We start from the raw sequence: 13377 nt of genomic DNA on the forward strand, positions 1-13377 counted from the left end.
GCTTTTGCTTTGAATCATACAGTGACCATTTTTTTCTTTGCTCTTTTGAATAGACCACTATTTTGATGAACTTGCGTCTCATTAGGTGGTGTTTGGTAACATTCCTAGAATTTCTGTTGATACTATTCCTAGAAACGTTAACGTTTCGAACGGAATGCTAGCATGCTGCCAAATGTCTAGTATTTATAAAGCCCATACTTGCCTTGGTTTTGATGTAGTTCATAAAAGTTAAATTCGATATGTAATATCAACTTATATCTTTGTTATTTACTGAGATCAGCTTTCGTCAGGGAAAGTCCGTGCCCTGACCTAAGCCAAACTCCCATTTACACTTCTGTCCTTTCACATGCTGTTTCTAAGGGGGTGTATTTTTTTAGATTTTGAGAGGGGGAAGTTGGTCAATGGACCAAGAATCTCATATTCTTTTTTCAGATTTATGTAGGGACCAGTGAAAGTTTATTTTCCCGAGTAAGTGATACCCATCTCCTAGGTGAGTAAATAACTTTTCCATCAAGGGGAAAGTTGTCAACACTTGAATGGGACAAAAATATCCCTTTTAATAATAGATTTTTATGACTAAAATGGTCATTGCCTTATTTACATGAGAAATAAAAGAACATGGATAAATGCCCTTACCCGAATAAGTGTTTTCCAGGAAAAACTTACCCAGGGCCTAAAATAAAAGAGGAGTGAGTTGCATGTTTTTGCTTTTATGGGCTAAAAACTAAAGGTCTTAAATGAAAAAATGCCTAATTTAGAGGAAGGGAAAGAAAGGGAAAAGGTAGGGAAAGGTAAGGAAACCTATACAACCTAGGTTTCCCTACCTTTCCCTACCTTTTTCTTCAAACCAAACACAGCATAAACGAACCAGAAAAAAAAAAAAAAATGCTCCCTCTAAACTTGATCCCCACCCGGATTTATACAACATTGTGCAGGTGGTAAAAGGTCTTCTTAACCAAATATCGTGGACCCCTATCAACCTTCCAATTTGGTGAAGTGGTATTGGGTTAATACCAAATAAGAGATAGAGAATGTTTCAAGTCTCTGTTACTTCGTGTACAAAAAGTGGATATTTACTTTTCAGATCTATATATATAATTTATATTTTTTATTCTACATTATTTTGCATCTGACGAATCAAATTCCTATATTTTCATCCATCCTTGGCCATATCAGATGGCTTTCCAAGAACCCTATTATCTCCCGTTCCCTCTCCCGATTATTAGGTTTAAAGTGGATTTAGAATCACTCACGATTCTAAGTTATGATGCAATAGTGAAAATTACTAACAAATAGGACTTGCTTTTTTTTTCTAATTTTTTTATTCTAAGATTTTTTTCATCCATCCTTGGCCGCATCGGATGGCTTTACAAGAGCCGTGTTTTAATCAATCGTGTATCTCCCATTTCCACTCCCAATTATTAGGTTTAAACTATTAGTTATTCATAGTTTAATAAATAACAATAATCATTAATTAAAATAACAAAATCCACTTAGGCTAATATCAGTACTAAGAACTCCTTTGGGGAAGAAGGCTCTTGCATTGGTTTATTAAGTTGCATTGACTGAGTTACTTTGGACAAATTCCCTAAGAAAATTTTAATTTGTAAAAGAATTCATAGTTTTATAATTAATACGGGCAAATCTGTTTGACTTTAAGTTTAGACAAATATTATTGTGCTTAGGGTATGGGTTGAGTTGGGCCACACAACCTTAAAAACTGTTAATACATTATCAAAATTTTGCTCAAGACATTTTACTTTTAACCGGGGGGGTAGCCCATCCCCAATAGCTGCTTTGGCAATAATATTAATAATTTTTATCTAAAAATAGTTAAAACCAAAAAGTAATGCATGCATGGGTTGTACTCAGTTTGGTTCAGTCCAATTACAAATGTCACATTGCTCTTGGGGTGCAACTCTGGAAAATTGGGTCAGGTTGAGGGTCAACCCAAGCCCAACCTCAAGTCTTAATCCTGGATATCGAGCTTAGATTAATTTAATTATGACTACAACCTGATTTTACATATTTACTAATATATAAGTATTTTAAATGCTTAAGTAATATGTATAAGAAATTATAACATTTAACCATTAATAAAATAGAACACTAACAAATAATATGAAAAATAATTATTTTATTAAATAAATAGTAGTATTATTAAAATAATTAATATAATTCATCTAAATTACTAAAATTTTAAATTATTTTATAATAAATTAGTAAATTAAAGATTAATTATTTTAAATAACATTGCATTTTTATAATAGTTATCAGTTTATGTTATTTTATTTTCCCTCGACAAATCCCGTGCATCTCACAGGTCCCTGCTAGTTATATTATAGTACTTTTCCCCCTCAAAGCAATTATATTGACTACAACCAGTCAACCAATGTTCTAAAAATGACCCAGAATTGGAACAGTTCTGAGCACTGATTTTCGGGTCGATGGTTCAACCATCCGGTTTGAATGAATGGCCTGTTCCAACGAAAAATTAAAATTAAAATTAAGAAAAGGTCAAACCTGTTGAACAGGTTGAATGAGTCGACAATTCAGCCACAGCAGATTATTGACCAATTCAACAGTTTTTGGACAATGACCAGTTTTGGAGTAAAACGAAATCGGTTGTCTCGATGATTCATGGGCCAGACAATCCAACCATCCGGGTAATGGCAGTTCGAAAACATTGGCTACCAGCCCTTAAAAAAACATTTGAATCCATTATATGAGTATGCAGTGTTTTCAAAACCGAATAAAACTGGCTCGTTGGCAGGTTCTACAGTTCCAACCGTGCGGTTAGCCCAGTGAAACGTTCAAAACCAACAAATTGTTGGACCCGGTACGGCATGTCCGCTCAAAAGGAAACTACACAGGTACATAACTGTACCATAGCTCATCAACATCGCCAATCAAAAATGAATTATCCTGACCTTGCAAGTTTCAACAGCTGAACTTAGTGCAGAGTATCTCAGATGCGAAAATGGAAGCACATTTAGCTTCCTCCACACAAGATCTGAAGAATGTAGCTGAATTCTGAACTAAGAGTCCGTTTGATTTGTGAGAATAGGGGTCTGAAATTTGAATCAGAATGAGCCATTGAGATTCAAACTGTTTGGTTGGGTGAAATCAGAATCCATGGGAATGCATTCCCCATTTGAGAGAATGCCTCCCCTGGGAAAAAAAATCCTTTTCCAGCTTATTCCAATTCTTGTCTGAACCAAACAGACAATGGGAAATTGGGAATAGATCATTCCAATTCCGGTTCTCACTGTGATCCAAATGGACTCTTAAGTTTCAAGTGCATTTATTCCTCACAAAAAATATATTAAAGAATGCATTGGTTCTACCCCGAAGTTTTCCCTTTTTGCTTTCATTAGCCTTGGATGTTTACAAAGCAAAGCCTAGCCTCAAGGCCTCTTTAATCGATTGCATTTGATATCCCAATTAAAGAAGATTAATCTGGACATATACTTTCAAGCAGCCTCTCAGTTTCAGGCATGATCTCTATCCCATCAGTTTCCATACGCTGACGCATTTGAGGCTCCACCATTCCAGCTACAACATATGTACGAATAAGAAAATTGTATACCTCCTGGTCAAGGCAATTAGCACGCTTCAGGATCCTGTAAAGCTCCTCCGCATGATCAACATCCTTTTCTTCCTCAAAGTTTTTCAGAAGAAAGTATGATCTTTCTCGATATAGCTTCCACTCATGCTCCTTCACCTTTGGGATTGCTGTATCCATACACTTAAGTGCCCAATCCATGTCTTGATTCTTCACATAAAAATCGACGAACATCATGAAAGTTGCGTAGTTGGGGTTCGATCCCTTCCTTGTGGATTTCTCAAGAAGCAATTTTGCTTCTTGAATCATATCTCGCTTAAGATAAGCACCCATCAGAACATTTATCAACCTTATGTCATAGCTTGAGCAACCTGATTCCCATTCCTCAAAGCATTTTGCAAGGCCATCCAAATCATCAAGTCTAGCAAGAGTTTGAAGCATTGTGAGATAACTGAGATTTGTTGTCTTTTGAAATGCAGATTTTAGAGATTGCCAAATTCGGTTAACTTCTGCTGCATTGCCAATGCTTGCATACATGCTGAGGAGGAAATGAAAGGCCTCTCGATCCTTAGGTTTATTTCTTTGCTCAAGCTCCTTCAGTGCTAACTGAGCTTTCTCAAATAGTCCAGATGCAATGTAAACTGCAGCCAGGCTCCCATACATGGTCCAGTTGCCATCAATCTCACTTCTTGTTTTCACTTCCTCCACAACTCTCTCCACTCCTTCAATATCCTTAAGAGAGGCATAACAATTCATCAATATATTATAAGTAAAACTATCTGGCTCAATAAGTTTCTCCTTCATCTCCTGTGCTAGAACTGGAACCTTCTCAGCCTCCCCTAGCTTCATGTGAAGGGTCATTAGACTGTTGTAAGCAGGAGCATTTGAAGCAAGGTTCAGTTCCCTCATCTTCCTAAGGTGGGCCATTGCTTTATCAAACATTTTCTCATTGCAGTAACAATTTAGAAGGGCTCCATAGGTGAACTTGTTTTGAAAAGATTTCGGTAGGTCTGTGAAATACTTCTCTGCTGACAATATTCCCTCGGCTTTCCATAACAGGTCTATTCGGTAGGCGTGATCACCATAGGTTAGGTGCATACCCCTCCTTTCCATCCATTCCAGTAGCTGTGCATAAGAAAACAAGAACAGGTTGAATAGCAGAATAGGTTAAACTCTCTCCAGTCTCCATGGTGGTAATCAATAACAAAACTTGAAAATTTTAATTACAAGCCTTGTAGAATGTAAAACTGATCCCTACATGATGCAGATATAGTATATGGGTGAAAACATAGTAGACCTTCAAAGTAACTCATTCAAACTTGAGATGACTTAGTGATAACAGGGTTATAATCTTACAATTAGTTCCCTTTGGTGATGTAATTACTTTGAAAGAATTTCCATATAAACAATAGTAGACCTTCAAAGTAGCTCATTCAAACTTGAGATGATTTAGTGATAACAGGGTTATAATCTTCCAATTATTTCCCTTTGGTGATTTAATTACTTGAAAGAATTTCCATATAAACAAATATAAGAATTACATTCGGAGCTGAAGATAGAAAGACTAGAAGAACAAATTATATTATCTTTCTGATAGGAGAGCAGGGGCTCAACATGCAACCCGATCAAATACTGTGATTGTTGACCTAATCTTGTGTGGTTCGACTCATGATTAATAATGAAAATCAGATTTATCAACACAAATTACTGAAATGTTCACTAAATGATTCAATGAGGTGGATGGAGATCAGTTTAGGAAGTCCAAACGTGAATTCACGATCATGACAAGGTTGGTTGAGAAGAGAAGAAGCGTGGTGTATATTCTGGAATAAGAAAAATGAAAACAGAGAAAGAACAAGTAGAGAGGCACCAACCTGGAGAGCATGGCTAAATTGCTTGTACTTGCGAAGCTGATTGACGAAGTTGGAGATGTCGTACCTGCAAATCGTTTTTCCCTTATTCACCACCCAGTCGTTCATAGCTTGAATCACTCCTTCATTGCTGGGCTCCAAACGTGTTATTCGATGGTAGAGATTCGAAGCTTCTTTCGATCCCCTGAACCTCCGAGCCGGTGACCTACTCTGAGCTCGATCCTTTGGCTGTGACGCTACACTACATAGCCTTCTAGATGTTTCCGCCCCACGCCACAGCATCCGCTTAAAGTTTCTCAGCATTCTCTCTCTTTCTCTCTCTCAGTCTGACTCTGAGGTTTATTTAGGGTTTTGGCTGGTATCTCTGTCTCTCCATTTTTGCTCTCTCTACTCTGAGCAAGGTTCAGCCGGCTGTGAAATCAATAATAAAAGTTATTAAATACATAAGTGGGGTTCCACAGCCCACTGAACAGCTAAAGCGTTCAGCTAATGCGAATTCCTCTACTCTACTTTCCAGTGCAGAGAGAACAGCTAATGCGAACAGCTAAAGCGTTCAGCCCACTGAACACCGTTTAATTTTCAGTGCAGAGAGAAGACAGGATTGCCCCGTTATCCTGGAGACCAGATCAGCTGCACTTGCTGAGTTGGAACTTGGGGCTGTTTAACCAATAAAAAAAGCCCACGTAGAGAACCGCACGTGGAATAGATTTAATCGTGCGAGAAGAAGCCGTCTAGAATAACTTCACTGAACGCCCAGATTGGAGTCTGGAGTGTGGTTCCTTTCGGTTTCGGCCAGACAAATTATCACCCGCTCAAATTCGCTATGTCTATCGGCTTCGAAGGAAGAGCGACTTCCATTCTCTTCTCCGATGAGGCCTCTGACTCTTCCTCGTCTTCTCACTTTCTCTTTCCCTTCACAGTGCTCCCTGCGATCAAAATCTCGCCTGAAAAGCCCTGGCTTTTCCGTTTTATCTTCCCCAATTCAATCGCAAGCGGTGAGATTCCTCGATGTTCTGCTCTGTATACTCAGCTCCTTCCATCTATTAATTCTCGATTCTCAATTTCTTTCTTTGCATTTTCCAATTTTTGTTCTCATGTTCCAGACTGAAGCAACGAATACGGATTTGAAATCCGAATACAAGCCCGGCATCTTCGATGACTTGTTTCTCGCTTTGTTCCGGAACAAAATGGTGCAGGTCAGTTGGATTTTCAATGCACATATTGCTACGAAAACGGTTCTGATTGTACTTTTATTCCTGATGCCGACGGTGCTCTACTCTTCATGCCTTTTAAGTAATTACTGTATGAGTCATGGTTGGACCTTTTAATGTGATTAAAATGCTTTATTTGCCAAGGGCTACTCAGGAGGTTGGATGGGATTCTGAGAAGCCTGGTTACGATGGATTAATTGAAGTTGCAAACCGTCTCATGATGAATGGTCGAAGCAATACTGAAACTGCGGAAGTGGCGGTATCTGAAGTCTTAACTTTGTGATTGTTCGGAGTAAACCCTATTATTTTTATTGAGTTGAAAAGATTGACAATATATAACCCAAGCGGAATAGTTAGTGCTACCAGTTTTAACTTTTAATTGAGTAATGCTCTGATGAGATTCATGAAACTCAATAAGTTAATCATTTACATATTGATGATGTATGATTGTTCAATTTCATACACAAATGTCAAATGGCCATAATAAGAGAGTCCTTGCTAAATGCTAACTACCCTTGTTGCCATGGCAGGTCAGGATATTAAGATCACTGTTTCCTCCCATTCTTTTAGAACTTTTTAAAATGCTTATAGCACCTATAGATGGTGGAAAAGTAGCTTCCATGATGATTGGTAAGTTAATATTTCAGACATATGACTGTAATTTTGATCTGTTAACAAAGCACATGTATGAGAATCTAAATAACTAAGTATATATTGAATGATATGTTTGGTAGCAATCACCTAAGATCCTTTCTTTTGAAGCCAGGGTAACTGCACTGTCTTGTCAATGGTTGATGGGATCATGCACAGTTAACTCTGTTGATCTTCCTGATGGATCGTCTTGCACAACTGGGGTACTAATTTGCACTGTTCAACATTATATTCTGATTAAATTGTGCTTATTTATCATTTTCTAGGCATTTATTTACCATACTGTGCATGCAATTCTTCACCCAGGTCTTTGTAGAAAGATGCAAATACTTGGAAGAAAGCAAATGCATCGGAATTTGTATCAATACATGTAAGCTGCCAACCCAGGTTAGTGCTCGATAAATTATGCTTCTATACTATTCATGTTTCTCTTCTTTTTTCAAGTGAACTATGAAATGTTTATTTGGATGTGAAATGATGAGTTATTGTGAATTGGCTTGGAGAGGTTCCACTGAGAATCCTGGTACAATCATGAATTTGGCAAACTGTTATTTGACTTGTTTCAAAATTGTAAATCTGAAATCAATTGATTAATATCAGTGAAAGAACATTTGATTCAACATCATCTTGTTGAAAGATCCCAGAATGAATATAGACTAAAGCAAAATGGCATCATTGTATATGCTTTCTTGGTTTAAGTTTTGGCTCTGTTCTCTGCATAGCAGTGAATTGGATGTTTATGCTTCCTTTTGTTACTTCAGTAGTATTTCTGGAGGCATTTAGATTGACTTGCACATCTTTGTTCTATCATTTAGAGCCATCTAGAAAGATCAGTTCAATTGTTTAAGATGCCTGCAAGTCAAATTTATCTTTAATAAAGAGAAGGCTGCCGATTAGAGTACTCTGCACATATGTAACAAAAGAAAAGTTCAAGCATTTTTTTACATTTTCTGCATCCCCATAAGAATGTAATAGCTATTTGCTTTCTAACTAACTGGATCTGGATATACATGATGCTGATTTGGAAACACTCAATTTTTGATAAACAGATCATTTCCCAGCAAAAGGACAAAAGATATTACCATTTATTATAAAATAAGTTAGCATACAGAGGTATTTTGTCCTTTGAAGAATTCACAGTGAATCATTGATAATAGGGAGTATTAACTATTTGCCAAAATTTAGATGTAACCAAATCACCACCTTGGTTTTTGTCCTTTATACATGGAGTTCTTATTAAATTTCTTTTTCTTTTTCTTTTTATAGTTTTCTCAGCAGTAATGTTTGAATTCATAGAACAAACTCCTCATATGTGACTCCTTCAAATTATTCTCTTTCTTAGGCTTTCTTCAAGGATTACATGGGTGTCCCTTTATTAATGGAGCCAAACTTCAGTGATTACAGCTGTCAGGTAACACAATTCACTTGACAGAGGATATCTAACCTAACCTCATCTGTTGCCATTTCCAGTAGCTATTCTATTTCTTTTGCAGACAGATAATATGAGTAATTTTATGGATAATATGTCTCTCTTATAGTCTTACGTGGATTCTTTATCATCTGATTACTGTCTTATACTGTGTCAGCCAAAACACAAAACCCATTAAAAAAAAAAAAAACTAGCACGCATTATATGTTCTCTTTATTTTTCACATCAGGTAAATGGGGAAAAAAGTGGACTTATTAAAACATATGCTCAAATTTAAGCATTAATTAAGACTGGGAAGAAATTTCTGATGTTCGCTTTAATATTTCTAGAAGCAATGCCTTTTATATATAATTAATAAATATTTGAAAGGGAATTTATTCTGCTAATATTTGATGTAAAAAGGAAATGTTTTTTTTGGTATTATCTTTCATCATCCACGGTTCAGTTTCATTTGCTCAAAACACGGTTTTGAGTTTTGACAACTATATCTTATCATATATTTTTTCTTGTCAGTTCAAGTTTGGGGTCAGCCCTCCACTGCCTACAGAGGATAAGACCCTCAAGGAGCCCTGCTTGGACATATGCCCAAATGCCACTCGACGTATGCAAATTCTCGAAAAATGCGAGACTGTGCAATGTCCCAAAGTATAAAGCTGTAATCCCTGTCTAGAACTTGAAGGTAATTAAAGCCTTGTGTATTTATGAGTATCACAAACATTGTATATTGAGGTAATTAAAGCCTTGTGTATTTTGTATTAATTATATAAAATTGCCTCTTACATCACAGAAACAAATGAAAATTAACTCAAGACAAATTTGCAAAGGATGGAAATTGCTGAATGAAAAGGAAACTTATGGGTTCAAGTTGTGAGTAATAAATATTTGCTGAGAAAAAATTTTCGGCAAAAAAGAATCAAATTTTGGACTGATATAGACCTCCGAGTTGGTGAAGTCATCAATCAAGATAACAGAACTTGGAGGGAAGACTATTAAAAATTTAGTTCCTCTGAGTGCGTAGGAGAAAATAAAAACTCAATTTATTCCTTCTAGGGATTATGATGACAAACTCATCTGAAAGCCTAACCCAAGTGGAAATTTCTCAATCAAATCTGCCTATAGTGAGGCTTGTCTGATGCATGGGAACTCTTCTAGGATGACAAAGGAAATCAACAATGTATGGAGCTTGAAAATTGCTCCTAAGATTAAAATCTTGTATCTTTTGCTGAACAACAAACTTCCCTCTAAGATGTCCCTTTGGGATAGAGGATTTGATATAGATGGCAGCTGTAGCTATTGTGGTGAAGAGGAGGATGTCAATCATATCTTCACAAAGTGCCATTTTATTAGACAAATATGGCTCATCACGAGAGACTCCATTCCGGTACCTCTTGAGAATAACAATTCTGTTCTTGATTGGTGGATTTCTTTGGATTGCAACACTAGAAGGGATACAAAGGTATCATTACTAAAAGAAAAGTTTGCTATTTTACTGCAGCATATTTGGAAGAATTGCAATAACAAAGTTTTCAACAAGATTATGCCTCCTATAATCATTGATAGAGCTCGTAACTCCTTTATTGAGTTAGTTTTGAGTTTTGATAGTGATACAAAAAATGATTAAAGTGTATCCCAGTCATGTGGATAAGTCCAAAAATGGATGAAATCAAAATTAATTTGATGCTTCTTGCATCAACAACCGATGCTCTACAGCTTGTGTGGCCAGAAATCACCTGGGCCAGGTTTTGGACTTCAAAACATACGGAATTGGTTGTATGACTATTAATCTTTCTGAACCTTGAGTTGCTTGGGAAGTCTACAATCTTGCCCCAACTTCAATGTACAATTCATCATCATTGAAGAGGATTTTAACTTGATTCTCAACAGTTTGAAGAACCCATGAAGACTAAGAATAACAATTGAAGGATGCGATGCACGTCTTTGATCAAGATGATTGGACATCATATTCGGGGTGGCGGAAATGGACACTCAACCCATTGTCCATTCATACTCAAACCTGTTCAACTGTTAAAGTAGTTGGGTAAAGATTGATTTAGGTTTTAATTATGGTGTCTATTTTCTCAACTCTCATAATGATTTCTGAACGGCTTAATTATCTGGGCAAGTATTACCCTCTAGCTACCTAGATAAGTAACTTTTTAGTCCATGGGAAAGTTTGTTTAACATATGATAGAACAATATTATCCCTTCAATAATGATACTTTATGGATAAAACTATCATTATTTAACTTTAATTGCAAAGCAGGAAAAAAAATTACCTATCAGTGTTTCCCAAAAATATTTGTGGAGATAAGTGCATTAAGTGGTTTTCTCTTGACTTTATGCAAGCATTCCATGAACGATAATATTAACATCGAAAATGTCTCTTTTGGTAGAACAGATTTGACTTAGAATGGGAGCAATATAATTTGTACTCAGCTTCCCAATAAAGAGGCTTTGATTTGCGTGGGGTGTTGCTCTACTTTCTTATTTGGTACCCAATAGCATAAAACGATTTCTGTTCTCTGTTTTGTGCCAACAAAACATTTCTCTTAAGCTTAAACCCTTAGGTTAGGCTGCATTTGGAAGAGGTGTAAATACAAAACTCTATCGATAGAAATAAAGAACGGCCAGATGTATCAAGGTAAAGGTAAAAAGCAAACTGGTCGAATGCGTGTTTTAACATTCTTGTGCATTTGGCAGAAAGGAGTAAAATCATCAATGGATGTTTTATGTGTTTGGAGTGAACCAACAGTGTAAAAGTACACCCATGTTTTGATTAACGGCCTCTCATCGATGTGGAATTCATAATAAACACAGAGCTCCTTGCTTTGTAATAAACCCAGCTGAGATCGCCGTAGATGAAAGACTGGTTAAGAGTTCTCTCACAAAAATGTTGAAATTAAAGAGTTCTACCGAGAAGCATCAACCTGGGAAAAATTGAGATTGGAATAGTGCAAGAGGAAGTGATTGTAATGTACATGCGTATCCTTCTTATTGGGGCATTCTATGCTCGAGGTGTACAAGCATATCTGGCAAGCGTCTACACTGAACAAGTCCATAGACGGTATCGAGGTTGTTGCCATAGTTAGTGTTGAAGAAGCCATTATGGGAGTCATTGGAGATGAGGGAAAGGAGGAGGTTGAGCAGATTTTTCTGAAATTTGCCGCTGGATTGGAATAGAAAGTTAAGTTTCTGATGGGAACTTCAGCTCGAGTGTGCATTTGAAAAAGAAGCAGACAATAAGTAAGAAAAAGGAGTAATTATCAAAAAAAAAAAAAAGTAAGAAAAAGGAGTAGTTTCAGAGCACATGATCCAAACAAAATCATACTTTCGAGGCCCCAGGACTTCTTTGGCTTGACCAGTTGCTGGTCAGCACACAGATTTCGTAATTCGTACTTCATGGAAGTTCAGAAGCTACAACATTGCAAGGAGAGGTTTCATAACAGAGCGCCACTCTTACAGGTAAGATTGATCTGTATGTTTTGATAAAATTTAGGAACGAAGAGCGAAAGAGCTCCATTGCAAGGAGAGCTTTCATAACAGAGCATAGATCAAATCAGTTCTACTTGCATGATCTTAAAGTTACACTTTTTTAGGGTGCTTGGTGGGGGGATTAACAATAGCTGGGTGATGGCCTGATGGGAATGATGGGATCATGGGACGATGAGATGCCTCGACCATTGGAGCGTCCCCACTGAGATGGAGAAAGCGTCCGAACCTGGCACAAGGGGAACAAATAGTGTGAGAGAGTGGAAGAGAGAAGAAGAGGGTCGCATAGAGATTGAAACCACGATGGAAACAGGAGGGCACCGGCAAAGGTTGAAACCACGACATTGATGGAGCAGCTTTCGAAGAAGAGAGACGTTACGTTTACATCGACGAAGAGCTCGAGAGATTTTTACATCAATTTTTTCAATGTAATTTTCACATCAATTCTTGATGCAAAGTTATGTTTAAATGCTCTTTACATCAATTATCGTTCTTATTTTACATTTCATCCAGATGCATGCAAAAGTGAACCATTGTGTAAAAATACACTAAACTGGGTTTTACATCGCAAACAAATGCAGCCTTAAGCACGAAACCTGTTCACGGAACTATTGTGTATCCATTTTGATTCTTAAGTTTGGATCTAAGTACAAATGGAATGCCAAATACCCTCCTAGACATAAGGCTGAAAGTAGGAAAGGGTGAGACGGTGGGTTGAAACCATCACTTCCGTAAGATTCTGGGTATAGTTTTAATAAAGCGCAGAGATGGTCAAAAATCGTTTGGTTCAAAAGGTTGGACCGTTGATCCATTCAACCCGATCATCAGGTCACAGGTTGCAAATAAAACACGTATGCAAACTTCGGGAGGCTATAACTTTACACTGATGTCTAACTGAAGTATTTGTTTTTTTTTTTTTTTGAGTAACTTTTCAATATTTATGCATCCCAATGGACCGTAGGCACGTTGCCCTGCTATTTTCGCCAAAAGAAACTCTTTTTTGCCTCAAATTATAATTTTTAATATTTTTTACAAATTAAAAATTAAAACATAAAATAATACATTATTACATGTACAACATAATTATATATTATATATTATTTATGGATAAAATACATATTTATACATATACATGTATGAATTTATGTATTGCTAACATGA

The 13377-nt window shown here is 36.7% G+C and overlaps 2 protein-coding genes and 1 long non-coding RNA gene across 4 annotated transcripts; 2 read left to right on the forward strand and 1 right to left on the reverse strand.

Moving 5' to 3' along the window:
* Positions 1 to 3341: 3341 nt before the first annotated feature.
* LOC148861281 (large ribosomal subunit protein mL101 (rPPR4)-like) lies at positions 3342 to 6017 on the reverse strand. The gene is made up of 2 exons (XM_088982233.1): positions 5440 to 6017; positions 3342 to 4690 (listed from the first exon to the last, which is right to left on the reverse strand). Exons 1-2 carry the CDS (start codon positions 5737 to 5739, stop codon positions 3455 to 3457), a joined length of 1536 nt encoding a protein of 511 aa, XP_088838359.1. The 5' UTR covers positions 5740 to 6017; the 3' UTR covers positions 3342 to 3454.
* Positions 6018 to 6196: 179 nt separating this feature from the next.
* Positions 6197 to 9521, forward strand: LOC148861282 (beta-carotene isomerase D27). Of its 2 annotated transcripts, none has more exons than XM_088986567.1 (8): positions 6197 to 6431; positions 6540 to 6632; positions 6792 to 6906; positions 7178 to 7277; positions 7410 to 7501; positions 7605 to 7685; positions 8641 to 8709; positions 9241 to 9521. In XM_088986567.1, exons 2-8 carry the CDS (start codon positions 6592 to 6594, stop codon positions 9376 to 9378), a joined length of 636 nt encoding a protein of 211 aa, XP_088842693.1. In that variant the 5' UTR covers positions 6197 to 6431; positions 6540 to 6591; the 3' UTR covers positions 9379 to 9521. The 2 variants fall into 2 exon arrangements, with proteins under 2 accessions (XP_088842693.1, XP_088842692.1); XM_088986566.1 differs by having other exon boundaries at positions 6203 to 6431; positions 6802 to 6906.
* A 1906-nt stretch (positions 9522 to 11427) lies between these two features.
* LOC148861283 (uncharacterized) lies at positions 11428 to 12700 on the forward strand. The gene is made up of 2 exons (XR_016113359.1): positions 11428 to 12189; positions 12324 to 12700. It is a non-coding gene; the product is annotated as an uncharacterized LOC148861283 (long non-coding RNA).
* The last annotated feature ends 677 nt before the right edge of the window (positions 12701 to 13377 follow it).

Source organism: Nelumbo lutea, chromosome 4 (assembly GCF_056320005.1).
Source record: "Nelumbo lutea isolate HS-2025 chromosome 4, American lotus-T2T, whole genome shotgun sequence".
Classification (NCBI taxonomy): Eukaryota; Viridiplantae; Streptophyta; class Magnoliopsida; order Proteales; family Nelumbonaceae; genus Nelumbo; species Nelumbo lutea.